The sequence below is a fragment of the Microtus oregoni genome, unplaced genomic scaffold (assembly GCF_018167655.1).
Source record: "Microtus oregoni isolate MIOR12 unplaced genomic scaffold, Mior012 000007F_ref0000211, whole genome shotgun sequence".
NCBI classification, from domain to species: Eukaryota; Metazoa; Chordata; class Mammalia; order Rodentia; family Cricetidae; genus Microtus; species Microtus oregoni.
The window spans coordinates 9,990,868-10,006,848 of record NW_024543066.1 but is presented as its reverse complement, the minus strand read 5'-3'; the positions used below and the strand labels follow the sequence as shown (position 1 = coordinate 10,006,848).

At 43.4% G+C, this 15,981-nt stretch overlaps 1 protein-coding gene across 2 annotated transcripts in view; it reads right to left on the bottom strand.

Annotated features, from left to right (window-relative positions):
- Positions 1-680: 680 nt before the first annotated feature.
- The window catches only part of Tet1 (tet methylcytosine dioxygenase 1), a 43,153-nt gene continuing 27,852 nt past the window's right edge, over positions 681-15,981 (bottom strand). Inside the window, exons 6-14 of one of the 2 annotated variants that reach the window (XM_041656301.1) lie at positions 15,153-15,243; positions 14,691-14,784; positions 11,484-11,695; positions 9,142-9,292; positions 8,803-8,901; positions 7,135-7,224; positions 6,148-6,285; positions 3,637-3,864; positions 681-1,555 (exon numbers count right to left, since the gene is read on the bottom strand). In XM_041656301.1, coding sequence (XP_041512235.1) covers positions 731-1,555; positions 3,637-3,864; positions 6,148-6,285; positions 7,135-7,224; positions 8,803-8,901; positions 9,142-9,292; positions 11,484-11,695; positions 14,691-14,784; positions 15,153-15,243 — 1,928 coding nt within the window. In that variant the 3' untranslated portion in view covers positions 681-730. The remainder of the gene's footprint in view (positions 1,556-3,636; positions 3,865-6,147; positions 6,286-7,134; positions 7,225-8,802; positions 8,902-9,141; positions 9,293-11,483; positions 11,696-14,690; positions 14,785-15,152; positions 15,244-15,981) is intronic. The other variant, XM_041656302.1, reaches the window with a different exon arrangement.

Here is a 15,981-nt window from a genome sequence, read left to right as displayed (position 1 = left end):
TTTCAGTTTTTTTGGATTGAGTAGAACAGATTTAAATACAGGCTGCAGTTAACAGGATGAAACTCTACACAGTAAATGACTTTTCTGCTATGCAAATATGCATACATAATAGACAATAGGATTCTGCTACTATGCTATTTCAAGTTACTTTAAAAATAGAAAGTGCTTTTAAAAATATATATATTTACAGTTAACGAATAGCCTCCAATCATCACTAGAATAAAGAACTATTTTATACAGGAGAGATATTGTAAGAGAAAGCATTTCATTGGTTTATTTCAAATGTGCAGACATATAGCAATGATCGGAAGATGCTGGAAGGATGGCACCATGAAACAATCATTCGGCTCATTACTACATGTTATGTGGTTAAGCACCAGGAACTATAGAGCGAACACTGTGTGTCTTGGTTTTTACATCTTATTGTAGGAACCTGTTAAAATCCTCTTTGTAGTAAAGAAACTTAATTTGAGCACCAAACTATGATTCTGTCATGGTCAACGCCTAACCAAGATATAAGACCAGTATCTTTGCTGAGAATGTATACCTTCCACCAATTCTCAATCAAAATAGTCACAGTTAAGTACCCACCCACTTCATAAATTTGACCTAGGAGTTGAAATGGGTGAAATGAAGATACAGTAAGTAAGTAAACAACAACGTGACTTTCTTTTGAACAGCACCGTAGGAACTACACTGCACTAGCAAAGGCATTATGGGAAAAAAGCCTTCAGATCCAATGGTTGTAGGGTCCTGCAACATGAGTGAGAGCGTAAGGGGACACAGTGACAACATTGTCACGGGTTAAGGTTGGTGCAATACGAGAAGGAATATTGCACAGTAAATTGGCTACAAATGATGATTTATCAGGACCCTTCCGTTCTGCAGCCTTTTTCTTAAAAATTTTAGACTCAAACTTAATCCTGTTGAAATAAAAACCATGACTGGGGAGAATCAGGCCTTTGTGCTGGTAGAATACCAGGGACATCCGTAGGGGGTCATTTCGGTTGGCATTTTCCACAGGGGTGGTGGCATGAAGCTCTCTCCGGGCACATTCGATCATCACTGAACCATGAATGGGTGCTATGGCCACTCCGCCATAGCTAGGGTTAAGGAAGATCAACTCATTGTCTGACCAATACTCCTGAATCTCAGGTTCGTCGTCCTCGGAGGATTGGTCATCTGAGAGGGCACCATCTGAGAGAGGCTCCTCTGCTTCAGAGTGCTGCCCGTCTTCCACCTGACAGGAATCCGGTTCATGAGCACAGTTGAGGAATGGTAGCTGCTCGGATGGGCTAGAGAGAGGGGTGTCTGCTATGGGGAGAGAGGGCTGAGGAAGAGCAGCCGCTTCACCAGGCTGTTCAGTTCCAGCACCAGCAGCTACATTAGCACCAGAGGGCATTGTACAGGGGACACCGCTACTTGTTTCTGGAAACCCGCCTGAGGCTGTGTTATTGTACGTACAGGTACCTGCTTCTTCATTCACCGGGTGATGAGTAGATGAGGCTGATGAGAAGCTTTTAGTGTTGTCTGAACCTTTGAAAATAAAATGGGGCTTGGTTTCAATTTGACTCTCTTTGCACTGCTAAACCTCTAAGTTATCTGTCACTTGCCGGTTGCTTGCGTTTTCTTAGTGGTTTCTCTGCCTCCTGCTGTTAACTCCTGAGTCGGCAAGCACTCTCTTCTGATCTCAGGTATGCATGTCGTGCAGGTAAATTGCACATGTAAAAAAGGATATTTTTTTTTTACATCTCATCTTTAGAATATGGTCTAGTCTATATCTTCAGAATATGTATGGAGTGCTCCTGTCTCAATAGTCTATGAACTTGTGTGTCATTTTGCCTGTCTTTCATATTCATTTGAAAATTAAAAACTCTGAATATCCTACTGATATACGAGCTAAGATTTCAGACTCAGCTCGAAACTTTACAAATAAAGTGGAAAGCTGCGCGCTGGTGGCGCCGCCTTTAATCCCAGCAATTGGGAGGCAGAGGCAGGTCCACAAGAGCTAGTTCTAGGACAGGCATAGCTATAGATGGGGAAAAAAGTGGAAAGCAAAGAAGAAATCTTGTACATGTATTTGTAGCAACACGCCCAGACCCAGTTCCAGAATTATCAAATCAATGATAATGATGAGAAGGATTTCCAGTCTTGGAAATGGACCAAGATCTGGTTAAGAAAAAATACTGAATTAGGCAAACAACACTGAAGGACTTCCTGAACAGTTGGGGCTTACTCTGGGACTTGCTTTCTGACTCAGGACATTGCAGAAAGGGCAAGTCTGTTAGAACAGGCTAGGAGGTGGGATAAAGGAGATATGGGAAAGGGGACAAGGCAGAGGGGGAAAGGGTATTTGTCTCAGAGGATGTCCTCTGGATAGGAGACAGACATGGCACATAGGCAAGACAGGCTTTGAGGGTAAAGGGGGAACCACCATGTTAGCATGAACATGTTAATTCCGTGAGCCAAAGGGGGCTGATTAGCAAGGCAGAATGGGAGAAAGGGGCAAGGCCTGGCAGAGCCAACGTCACCTCAAACACTGACACCAAGAAATCCATGAAGCATGAAATCAGCATGCAGCCGGGAGGTGGTGGCGCACACCTTTATGCCAAGCACTCGGGAGCAGAGATATTATGCACTATGAGCCTCAAGAGTCGGGCAATAGTGGCACACACCAGCACTAACTTCCCAGGACACTCATCTGGTCTGAAAAACACTGTCTCGAAAAACTAAAAAATAAACAAAAACAACCGGGTAGTGGGTGTTGTTGACTGCCATTAATCCCAGAGGCAGGCAGATCTCTGCAGATTTAAAGCCTGCCTGGTATACAGGACAACCAGAGCTACATGAAGAAACCCTGCTTTGAAAACCAAAAATCAAGATAGCATTACTACAATGTTATTATTAACTAAAAACTGGCAGTGGTCCTTGGATATAACAGCTGATTAAAAACAAGGAAAGGCAAATGTATAAATAATGTGAATGGGCGCTGGTGAGATGGCTCAGAGGATAAGAGCCACGGGTTGCTCTTCCAGAGGTCCTGAGTTCAATTCCCAGGAACCACGTGGTGGCTCATAACCATCTGTTATGAGATCTGATGCCCTCTTTGGCCCACAGGGATACATGCAGGCAGAATATTGTATATATAATTTATATATAATATATATAGTATTTATTTTAAAAAAATAAATAATGTGAATGAGGACTCAGTGAGGATGAAGAGCAAAATAGAGTCCTTTCTGTTGTGTGGTGATTTTGAGATGTGTTATAATTTGCTTATGTATGTTGCTTTTCTTTGATTCTTTGCCTGTCTACATTGTCTAATAAATAAATAGCTAAATGTCCAGCAGCTGGGTAGAGAGAAAGGCTAGGTGGGGCTTGCAGGCAGGGGGGATAAATGGGAGAAATCTGGGATCAAAAAGGAGCAAGAGGAGGAGAAAGAACACTAGCATCAAGTGAGAGTAATTGGGAAATTAAAAAATAAGAGGGAAAACCCTCTCTGAGATCAAGCCTTTCTGGGGGGGAAACACCAGTCTGGCTCCTGGGGGCAGCGGTGTGTGTGTGTGTGTCACACTTACTGGAGGAGCTCCTCTTCCTTTTCAGTGCAGTGGGAGCTGGTTTCTTGTTCTGGTCCACCATAGTGGTCCTCCTCTTCCCACACCGAGGAATAGGCTCATTGAAACGTAGTTGCTTCTTCCTTGATGGCTGAACGATCTCAATGGCCCCAGAGCGGATCTTTTCTTCCATTCCCTCTTGGGAGCCAAATTCATCGGTGTCGGCAAGTCGGTGTAATGGGAGGACGTGGAGCTGTTCGTCCTCGGGATTATTCTTGTCGCGGACATCTTTACGAAGCAAAGTACAAACCTGAGGCACAGGGAGGGGGGAGGAAGCCTGTGATCATTCTATGACTGGCTTCACAGATGCGTGATGGTTTGAATAAGAAACCCCTTAGGCTCATATTTGAATGCTTAATCAACAAGGATGGAGCCATGTGAACGGATTAAGGTGAGGATCTGTAATAAAAGTCTTTGATCTGGATGCAGGTAGCTCTCTGCCATGAAAATAGCACTGGAGAAATGGCGCAGAGGTTAAGAGCCGTGGCAACTCTTCCAGAGGTCCTGAGTTCAATTCTCAGCAACCACATAAACATCTATAATGAGATCTGGTACCGTCTTCTGCCATGTAGGAATACACGGAGGCAGAACACTGTTATAAATAAGTCCATATTTCTATGACTCAGTGATCAGATAACAAAGAACAAAGCCATCTGCAGTGCAGTTTTGTTTCAATTGGTAGCAGTTGGCATAGTAATCCCAACTAAACATCAAGCCAGTAAAATACGCAATTCTAGTGTCTTTTTATTAATCGTAAATAAATGATTACAAAGTAAAACAAATAGATATCTTCTTACTTCCCTTCTCTTTAGAAACATTCCTTTTGAAGCCCAGTTAAGCTTCCTACTTACTATGAAGCAAGGCATCCAGCTTTATTGGAGGGATTTGCCTCCATCCATCAGGTCATGTTCAGTCTAACCCTGGAGCTTGCGGGGAACTGAACCTTGCCAACAGGTACTGCCGAGGCATTTCGAGAGCCCTGGAGTATTTTCATGTAATCGCATTAAGGAGTGGCACTATTGGGAAGTGTAGCTTTATTGGAGATAGTATAGCCTCGTTGGCGAAAGCGTATCCCTGGTGGTGAGCTTAGTGTCAGGCTTCCTGTGGCCTACACATGCCTGCCTGCATGTCGCCATGCTCCCCTCCCCTCCATTATGGTGGTGAGCCACGCCAATTAACACGAGTAACCATAGTCACGGTGTCTCTTCCCAGGAATAGAAGCCTCAAGCCAAGCCCTTGAGCTGTATGATGTGAAAATATAACACAGATATACCCAGCACAATCTCAACCCCTACCAATCGCAGGACTGATGGAAAAGATAACTGGGTTGACATGCGTATGAGGTGGGCTTTTTTTTGTTATGTTTTGTTTTTCGAGACAGGGTTTCTCTGTAGCTTTGGAGCCTGTCCTGGAACTAGTTCTTGAAGACCAGACTGGCCTCAAACTCACAGAGGTCTGCCTGCCTCTGCCTCCTGAGTGTGCTGGGATAAAAGGCATGCGCCATCACTGCCAGGCTAGATCTATCATTATTTCTTAAAGCATTTATTTGTAAATCAAAAACAAAAGACCCAACACTCAGATGGCAGTTTGAAGCTACTCATAACTGCAGTTCCTTAATGAACTTCAATGGCCACCAGGAATGCAGGTGGTATGCGTACACACACATCCGAAACTATTACACATAAGGCAAAAAATTATAATTTAGCCAGGCAGTGCTAGAGCATGCCTGTAATCCCAGTACTCAGGAGCCAGAGGAAGGTGGAGTTCTAGGCCAGCCTGATCTACGGAGCTCCAGGCCAGTCCTGTCTCAAAATACTAAACTGAATAAATAAAAATATAATAAATGTAATTCAAATCTACTTACGTTTCCTTTTTATTTTAGGGTTTATTATGTATATAATGTTTATCCTGTATATACATCTCCATGCCAGAGGGCACTAGACCTCTTTACAGATGGTTGTGAACCACCATGTGGTTGCTGGGAATTGAACTCAGGACCTTTGGAAGAGCAGCCAGTGCCACCCCTCCAGCTCTATTCCAGCCCTGTTCTTGTCCATCCACTCCCAGTCCCTCTCTCCCACTGAACATGGAGATAAACCCATGACTGGATGCAGGAACCCAGGAGGGAAGAGGGTCCCAAAGGTCAATCCCAGGGTAGGGAAACCACGAGAACACCAAGCTACAGATTATAAGGTATACATGGAGAGGACCCGAAATGGGAGCCACTGTCAGCCCTCCTATGGACAATGTGCTCCTGGTGTCCTCGACCCTTTTGGCTCCTAGAAAGGGTCTAGCCTCAACTGTCCAGGAACTCACTATAGACACACTAGTACAGAACACAGAGATCCAGGTGCCTTAACCTCTTGTTTGCTGGGGTTAAAAGCATGAGCAGCCATGTCCAGCAACAAATATAGGCACTTAGGAGGCAGTAGGCTCTACAGACTGAGACCCAGGAAATTCAGGGCTACAGAGAAACCATGTCTAGATGCGGAAAGCAAAGGGGACAAAGACTAAAAGGCACTTAAGTACATACCACAGTGCTGCCATTAATCATGTTGTGAATGTCCCTGTGAGAATGGGCACAGAAATCCAAGCAACAGGTGACACCAGAGAAAGGACGGCCTTTCTTAGTGCCAAGTCGACAGTCTCCGGCGACATCTTCATATTTCACCTTAAAAAAAAAAAAGATAGACTTATGGGTGGTTTTGTCTACACATGACTATCACATCTGTGCACCTGGGGTTGGCCCTGTGTCTTCAAAAGACCAGCCAGTATTCTATTCTAACCCACTGGATCTATCCCAGATGTTTTTTCTTCCGTCAACTCCTACGTATGACCTTGTGTGTAGGTGTGTGTACAAGCGTGCTAGAACCAGACAGGGTATTAAGGGATGGCAGAGAAGATCCTCAGCGGATTTGAATTACAAACTGGCAACAGGCATGGACCCCTACCCTGAAACAATGAATGAATGTAGTGTCTACGATCCATTTCGTGAACTATAAGGTAGCTGCGTCTGTCTCTATATTCTGTTTTTTTTGTTGTTGTTTTGTTTTTGACAGGGTTTCTCTTTATAACCAACCCTGGGTATCCTGGAACTCGTGAGACCAGGCTAGCCTTAAACTCAGGGTTCACCACACCCAGTATGTGTGTGCTCTGTAGAATCTTGGGAGTGCTTATGTGGGGTGGTGAGGATTAAGACAGGGTCTCTCTGGATCTGTGAATGGCACTCTATGTAGATAGACCAGGCTGGCTTCTGGAGTGGAGCACCCCTCCCAGAGCAGCGGGTAATTTAAACAGTAAGCCATCTTTTCTATCCCTACCATTTTGAAATAAAGTACCGTGTAGATCAGGATAGCCACCAACTTAATTCTGTTTATGTTTGGCATATACAGAGAGCCTAATAAGGATGGCAGACCACTACTTCTAAGCAAGTAGCTGCCCACCCCACAAATAATCCAATTAATAACTATTTACTTAGAAATTTTACATGTACGCTTAATGAGGCCTACAAAAAACTCACCTGATTTTGATAAGCCACCGGAGCCATCTGCTTATAAATGGGAGCTAAATCGTCAGCCAATTTCTGAAAAAGCTCTTCAAGTTTCTTTTCCTACAGGAAAAGGTGTAAAAAACTTCAGTCATTTCATGTTGAGGCCTCCCATAATACAGTGAGTAGAATACTAGATGTTATAACATGGAAATCTATATAATGAAGGATATGTTCCAAATCTGCCCTTGATGCAGAGAATAAAAACAGAGCTGGACTCTTGAAATAAACACAAACACAGAAATGTTTTCAAGTAAGCATGGCTGCAAGCTCAACACTTGGCAGTCTAGAGAGTTTGGGAAGATTGGTAACCTGTACTGCTCTTGCCAAGGCTATGGGTTTCCATATATACACAGCAGGGGAGGGGAGTTACACTGAGAGTTCTCTTTACACTATAAATGCTACAGATTAGGTACCATTGAGAAATAGTCCACACCGAGAAAGCCCCATTTTATAGTAGTACCTTTTATATTGTGGACAGAATGAAGAATTCATCATCCGTATGATAGTTTTGGGTAAAGTTAAGAAAGGGAGCCAAAACCTGCCCTTAACCATGAGGCATTGTTCCCGCCTACTCGTGGCTTTGCCTCCCTGATGTTTGGGAGCACTGGACCTGCAGCAGCACTCCAAGATAACATCACTCACTTGGGAGATGTCAGACATTCCCAACTTGGACTGTCTGATTTCATTATTTCGAACAAATATCTACAACCAGCCTCGGCACAGCATTTGGTCCCTGGAACGCTGTTCTTAGCAAGTCCATTTGCAGACTCTTCACTAACTATGATCAATAAGGAGCATCTGGTTTTTCGAGACAGGGTTTCTCTGTGGTTTTGGAGCCTGTCCTGGAACTAGCTCTTGTAGACCAGGCTGGTCTCGAACTCACAGAGATCCGCCTGCCTCTGCTTCCCAAGTGCTGGGATTAAAGGTGTGCGCCACCACCGCCCGGCTGGAACTAACTCTTGTAGACCAGGCTGGCCTCGAACTCAGAGATCCGCCAGCCTCTGCCTCCCAAGTGTACCACTGCCCGGCGAAGTGTGTTGATTTTATTCTTTCAAACCTTTCTCCAGTCCTTGGCTTTAGCTTATATAGCTGATGCACACACCACTCTCTTCTGCGGCTGGGTACTCTGCTATACTGGCCTGACAGTTCCTGGCTTTTTTCTTGCTTATAATGAAACCACTAATACTGTGACATCGCCACTACACCTGGCTATAATGTACTACAGCCTGTTCTACAAAATTGAGTTCCAGTACAGCCAGGGCTGTTACAGAGAAACCCTGTTTCTAAAACCTTGCTCCAATAAATAAATAAATAAATAAATAAATAAATAAATAAATAAAACCCAAACCAAACGTGATTTCTTGGAAGCAGCTCAAACTGTTCTATCAAGTCAGTGTAATAGCAGAAATCTAGTGTTTTGACATTTAACATTTGATCTCAGCATGAAGCCTTAGCTGGTAGCAGTCCTCATGCCTTACCCCACCCCCCCACACTCAGTTTAATAAACATTGTGATGTATCAGAGAGTCAAACATTTAATTACGTGAAGAACTTTGTTCATAGTAATGTACCGATTTAGTGATGGCAATGGATCCAAGTTCATGTTAAATTTAAGAAGATGAATACATTCTCTACTCACCTGAGCCCTGTGTTCTGGAAACATCTGTCTGGGTTTTACGGGTCTCATGCGTCTTCTTCTGCTAAAACGTCGTGATCCAGTAATTCTCCTATAGTAGCTCTGTGAACAGGAAGCTTTCTTTAGTCTTTGAAAGGCTGGCAAATGGTTTTGCTCTCCTCTGGCTAGGGTCCCTCTGGTGTTGGATAGCAGGAAGACAGACCCATGGACAATTTAAATAGATAAATTTACCTGACACATTTAGAAAATGAACATATATATATTTTTGTTCTCAAAAAATTTTAGGGACTATTCATGGTTATATACTGTAGATGGAGCCAGAAAATTAAAAAGGAAACTCACGTTTAATGGATAGTTTGGAGCAAGTCTGAACTTCCTGGGGTTTGGGCTTCTCCCAAACTTACAGCCGTTCAAAAACATGCTCCACGAACAGCCAAAAGAGAAAGAAGCGCCACATGTCTTTGGATTGAGGCCTTGGCAGGTGCAGGTACGACTGGAAGATGTCAAACAGGATATTAGCCGAGCTCAGAGTAATACAGAGATATGTTAAAATATTCCCCATTGCTAGCTGCATACATCCAGCCTAAAATTCACAATCGATCCTCTTCACTCTGAATCCATTTTTGGTTCTTACTTAACTAAAATTAATGTCTAAGGTTCTAAATCCAAGTAGACAGTAAGCTATCCTTGTTGACTCAGATATGAAGCAGAGTTCATTCTTCCCTAACATAACTTCATTTCCTTTCCATGGAACTTGAATTGAGAATACAATAAACTCTACAATCCCTGGCAAATTTAATGAAAGACTTTATGATAATTACACATGAATAATGTATAGAAAGGATGTTTGATGAGGAACTGATAAGTACAATGCATCTCTGAAGCACTAAATTACTAGTTTCTAAAACAACAAGCCGAGATTATTCTAAATAAACAAACCTAGCCCCTGTCATAAAAATAGAAAGTTAGGGGGCTGGAGAGATGGCTCAGCGGTTAAGAGCATTGCCTGCTTTTCCAAAGGTCCTGAGTTCAATTCCCAGCAGACCACATGGTGGCTCACAACCATCTATAATGAGGTCTGATGCCTTCTTCTGGCCTGCAGGCATACACGCAGACAGAATACTGTAATACATAATAAATATTTAAAAAAAAAAATAGAAAGTTAGCTGAGCAGTGGTGGCACACGCCTTTAACCTGAGTGCAAGGCCATCCTGGTCTACAGAGTGTGTTGCAGGACAGCCAGGCCTGTTTCACATAGAAACTCAGTCTCGAAAACCAAGAAAAAGGTAACAGAGGACTAGAGTTATGGTGAGCAGAGGGCAGGCAACCTCTATACATCTGAATTTTATTGATTTACTTCCTTATCTTCTGTGATACTGGGCAAGAGATACTCCTCAGCTCTGAATTTAAGATGCTATCAAATTTAGGTGTGGGCAGGCAGTGGTGGATCTCTGTGAGTTCAAAGCCAGCCTGGTCTAAAAGAGCTAGTTCCAGAACAGCAAGAATGGTTACAAAAAAAACAAAAAAAAAATTATAGATGTGAAAGGCAAAACAATGACTATATAAGACAACTGTGATGTTAGCTATACAATGAACCATGCCTCTAAACGCTCTTCAGACATGACCTGGGCACAAGGTTCAAGAACTTAGAAAAGGAACGACAGGATGGATGTGGGGTCCAAAGGCTCAAATTAGCAACATAAGGAATATAAACTTGGTAGACAATTTTACATTCAGTTATTTTTTTTTTTTGACACAGGGTTTCTCTGTGTAGCCCTGACTGTCTTGGAACTAGCTCTTGTAGACCAGGCTAGCCTCTGCCTCCCGAGTGCTGGGATTAAAGGGGTCGCCACCACTGTCTGGCTTATATGTTCAGTTTAAATCTACCACTGGGAAACAAACATGGACAGCACATAATGGTTATATGCTGGTGATTATAGGGTGGTGAGAAGGCTCAGTGGTTAAGAGCACTGAATCCTCTTCTAGAGATTCTGAGTTCAATTCCCAACAACCACATGGTGGCTCACAGCCATCTATAGTGGGATCTAATGCCCCGTCCCCATCTGGAATGTGCACACTAAAAAGAGGCAGGAGAATTGTGAGCACAGCATCTATACTATCTATTAAGGATCTGTCTTGAAAAGGGAAAAGTAATCTTTTAGAAAATTTACTCAGAATCATAGCCCAGGGCAGGCCATGCACAGATCTCACGATACAGCCAGAGTCCCACACAGATCAGCCAGGGGAGACCACAAATACTAGTAGGCAGAGCAGAACTCCACTGATGGGATTTCTACATTAAATTTATTGGGAAGAAGCGTCGTGTTCTGGTGAAGAATGTTCCATTGAAGGCCATTTCCTCACTATACAGTGGGTTGGGTAAGATACAATAAGGAAATTAATATTCTCAGTGTTTTGGATGGTATGTACACATCGAGATGAATAAAAAAGGCTGAGGCTCAAAAACTAGTCCCCCAGCCTCATAAATTCTAAAGCAATTTTTTTTTTTTTTACAGAAGAAGGTCTCACTGTGCAGTCTTAGCTGCTCTTCACCCCGTGGAGGTCCAGAAGCCTCGAGGTATATAAAGTGTGTACAGCCACACCCGGAAAGGCTGTTTAAAAGCCCCCACTACTCTCATGACAGTTGCTACTTAATAGAGATAGGAGTGTCAAAGCCTCATTACTTTTCGTTGAGGGTACATCTGCGGTCAGTGGGATGCCCGCTGTAGGACCTCAAGTTTATTGTGAGCTCCTCATACAGATAGTCGGCCATCGGGCGAGGGATGGCTTCCCAGATCATGATAACCACGACCATCACCGTCGTCGCGCAGAAGTGACCGGGTCGCACCCGGGCCAAACAAAGAATCTTCTCTTCAGAACCGGATCTTCTAAGTATCTGGAAAGCAGAATGGAGTCATTCTACACCATACATTCGCAGGTCAGAGTGGTTTTCTACTGTGGGAGAATGATCTCGTACCCTGTAAAGATTTGTCACTTGTATAGGTTTAATAAGATGCTGATTGGCCAGTAGACATGCAAGAAGTATAGGTGGGGCAACCAGAATAGGAGAATTCTGGGAAGAGGAAAGGCAGAGTGTCACCAGCCAGACATGAGAATGCCATGTGGCTAATACAGACAAGAATTGTGGGTTAATTTGGGTTGTAAGTGTTACTTAATAAGAAGGCTGAGCTAATAGGCCAACCAGTTTATAATTGATGTAGGCCTGTGTGTTTCTTTGGAACCGGGCAGGACAGAAACTGTTAACGGTTTTCCTACCATTTTTGATATGAGCTTCATATAGCCTAGGAATCACCATAAAAATTTGTATAGTGGGCCGGGCGGTGGTGGCGCACGCCTTTAATCCCAGCACTCGGGAGGCAGAGGCAGGCGGATTTCTGTGAGTTCGAGACCAGCCTGGTCTACAAGAGCTAGTTCCAGGACAGGCTCCAAAACCACAGAGAAACCCTGTCTCGAAAAAACAAAAAAAAAAAAAAAATTTGTATAGTGTATACCTGTGATTTATGTATATGAGGCATGTGAGGAGCTTGGTGCCTGGGGGTGTCAAAAGGGTGTAGTCAAGGGAGACCATGTGCCTGCTGGGAACTGAACTTGGGACCCCTGTAAGAGCAGGAAATACTCTTAACTGAGGCATCTCTTTGCACCCTGGAAACATAATCAACTCTTTGCCCTGGAAACAGAGTTCTTGCGTATTGCTGAGACAGAGCCCTCCATCGTCACTGGGGCTGCCCTCAAATGCCTTGGTTGGCTGACTGCTGAAGATCCAAGAAATGGAGCTGCCATGGCAGAGGAACACTTGTCTGGATTTCATGCAATCCCAAACAAAATCCTATTTCTACCATGTTAATAGAGCAATTAAATTACCTACGGAGAACACGACCTGCTATGTAAACAGTAGACTTTTTGGCTGGGATATAGCTCCAACTGATGGAATGCTTGCCTGGCTTGCAGCCCCAAACACCACATACACCCAGCACAAGTGAAGGAAGGGTGCCTGCAAACCCAGCATTCCTGGGGTGGGGGCAAGAGCCTAACTTTGTGAGGATACCTGGCTAAACATCTAATTTATAGCCAATGAATGAGACCCTGTCTCAAACAAAGAACATTAATAGTCTTTCCAATGAATGCTACCATTTAGCTGTGTTCATGAGGTGGGATTCACAGGACCAGCTAAGCTAGTCTGTACTTCATAGTGCTTGCAGGCACCCCAGGCCAGCAAGCACTAGACAGTGTGAGGCATGAAACTCCCATGGTTAAAAAAAAAAAAAAAAAAAAATCATGGACCAACAAACATGTGTCACGAAAAATGTACGCCAACATCATTGATAATACACACTAATGATGGATATGTATGGCATGTGTATTTTAAATAGACATTATATAACTTCTAACCGTGTGCACACGTGTGTGGTGTGCGCGCTTGTGCGTGCTCCCGGAGGTAGGGCCAGCATGAAGGTTCAACCTCAGTGACCTGAGTTAGATTCCCGAGAACCAACATAGTTAAATGTGGCATACACATTTAATCCAAGAACTCCTGGTCTAATCAGAAAAGCTATTAAAATATTTGGAGGCCTATCACAACTGTAGAATGCTTGCTTGGCATGCAAAAGGCCTTGGGTTTGAATAAAACACCCTCCAATATACACCATTCCACCCCCACAAATTCCAACTTTAGGCTAAAATGAAAGATAGAAAACATTAAAACTTGGAACTGAGCCTTCAGGGTCAAAGCCCGGTCCACACACTTTCCTCTCTCCCCTTCTCTTAGAAGTGAGGATGGTATCTAGGGTGGAGAGGGACCTAGCTCACAAAACCCTTGACAGTATTATTCTAGGAATAACTTGTACATTCATATATAAAGATGGATTTAATTTGAATTTGGGCTTTTTGCACAAATGGGTTCACTGAAAAATCAGCTCCTGGTAATTACATTCTTACAACACAATAAACATGCGTGGGGTGGAGACTCATACCATGTCTTGTGTGTGCCAAATCTTGGATTCAATATTCAACCACAACTAAATACAAATAGGTAAATTTAAAATTCTCTGTGCTTGGTGGTGATGGGTGCTTCTGTCAGAACCTCGGGCATCTGTATGAGTTTGGGAGAGCCTAATAATTTTGTTGCAGCATTCCTTTGTTGATGGCCATTGGTTCTCCATCTTTTGACTTCTGCTAGATGGTTACATACATGTCTTTGTGTAAATTTTGAGAAGATGTTGAGTCAGGAAGGTTCAACCATTCCCATTCATAGCAGATAAAGTTACAGTTTCTAAGAAAGTTCAATTTTAGTGAAGGCACTCATCAGTAAGAGTCAGGGAGATGGGTAAGTCAGTGGATCCCTAGAATCCATGGGAATTTCCTCTGCAGTATACATGTGCACACACACTAAAACCCATTTCTTATATTTGTTCATAGTGGCCATGTTTATAACTATGGTATCTGGAAGGCTAAGACAGGAGGGTCACACATGTAGTCTGAGCTACAAAAACACATAAAACAAAAACTATGCCAATGAGTGTTTTGCCTACATGTTTCTCTGCCACACACGAACACAGTAATGACAATTGTGGATTGTGTGTGGCTCTGGGCATTGGACCTGGGTCCTCTGGAAGAACTCCCGAGCTCCAACATCGACCAGGGGAAAAGTTGACGCGTAGTTCTACTCCACGATCCCTCCCTCCTAAACCTTTCTCTTAGTCTCCTATTGGGTTATTGGCATGTAGTGTTAGGTGGAATTTATCGGTGCCCTTTGATGTGCATGACCATTAGGGATGCTAGTTTTCTAGTAGTCTCCACTTTGGCCAAAACAAAACCTTATGTGAAAAAACAATTCTCCCAAGAACCAGGAAAAGCATACTAGCGGTACTCACACACTTGGCGACTGGGCAGCCCTGCGAGCTCTTGCCTTCTTTCCCCGTGTACTCTACCTTCTCAATTCGTACTGCCTTTCCTTTATGGCCATACCTGAGTACAGAAGAAAGAGGAGGTGGGACTAATTAATAATGACAGTCTGCAGATACAAATGAACATGAGTTCAAATGATACCGTTGTCAATTACATCAGCTAAAAGCCAGCTGCTGTGTGGCAGGTTGTTACCCAGTTCTAAGGAGAGCCTGACCTCAACACAAGCGTCGGGAGGTTAGGGTTACAGCATTGGTGGTGGTCATCTGACCTATTTCTACCATTGTACAGTAATAATAGGCTTTGTAGTGTGGGGGCATGTCTCCAGGGCCCCGAGCTCCTGGGAGGAAGGATTTCATTCGCCTCAGGGTCCCTTGCACTGACCCAGGTTCGCAGGGAAGAATGGTTTTAGCAGGGAAACATCTCCTCACCTAGTCTCCATGAGCTCCCTGACAGCAGCAACACTTGGTCCTGCCCCCAGGTGTGTATAATATGGGCCTTTGTCTTTTTGTGTACCTCCATCTGTGGAAGGAATAAGATTATTAGACCCAGTTTCGCAAAAAAAAAAAAAAAAAGCACAGGGGCTTTTTTCTTTTTGAAAGAATAAGACAACAGGTCCTGGCATTGGACTTGCCCCTGTTGCCACCTTCTGGCTCCTAGTTCTTCTAGGCGTCAAAGGAGAGAAGACCAAAAAAATTAAGGGGGTTGATTGTATTTATTCTCTCGTCTACCTTTTTATTAACGATTAGCAATTATTAAGATGGGGGTCTCAGTAGAGCCTCAACCTACTAAGCAGCCAAAGATGACCTTGAACTCTACTGCCAATTACACCTGGCTCCCTAGTCCACTTTGGAACGTAGTTATCTATAGTCACTGCTAGTAAATCTGAAAAGTTAGCTTCGGTATTTATAATGCAGGTGTACAAGAAAGTTACTTGTTACAATTATCAGTTAGTTATATCCAAAAACTGACAACTGTATTTCTAGCCATGGTATTTTTACAAGTCATTATTCTGGTGTGAGGATGTATCTCAGATGTGGGGGGCTTCCTTGGCACATAGAATGCTGTAGGTAGATTTGCTGGTAATGAGGGGGTGGGAACCAGTATAGCAAGCAAGGGAATATTTGAAATAAAAAATAACAAAACAAAGTAAGGCAGAAAATAAGATACACCCATACTGGCTTCACCACCTCCTTTATCCTGGAAGGGTAGGCGGGGCAGAGGCAGGTGGATCTCCATGTTTGCATGTGGGTTTGTACA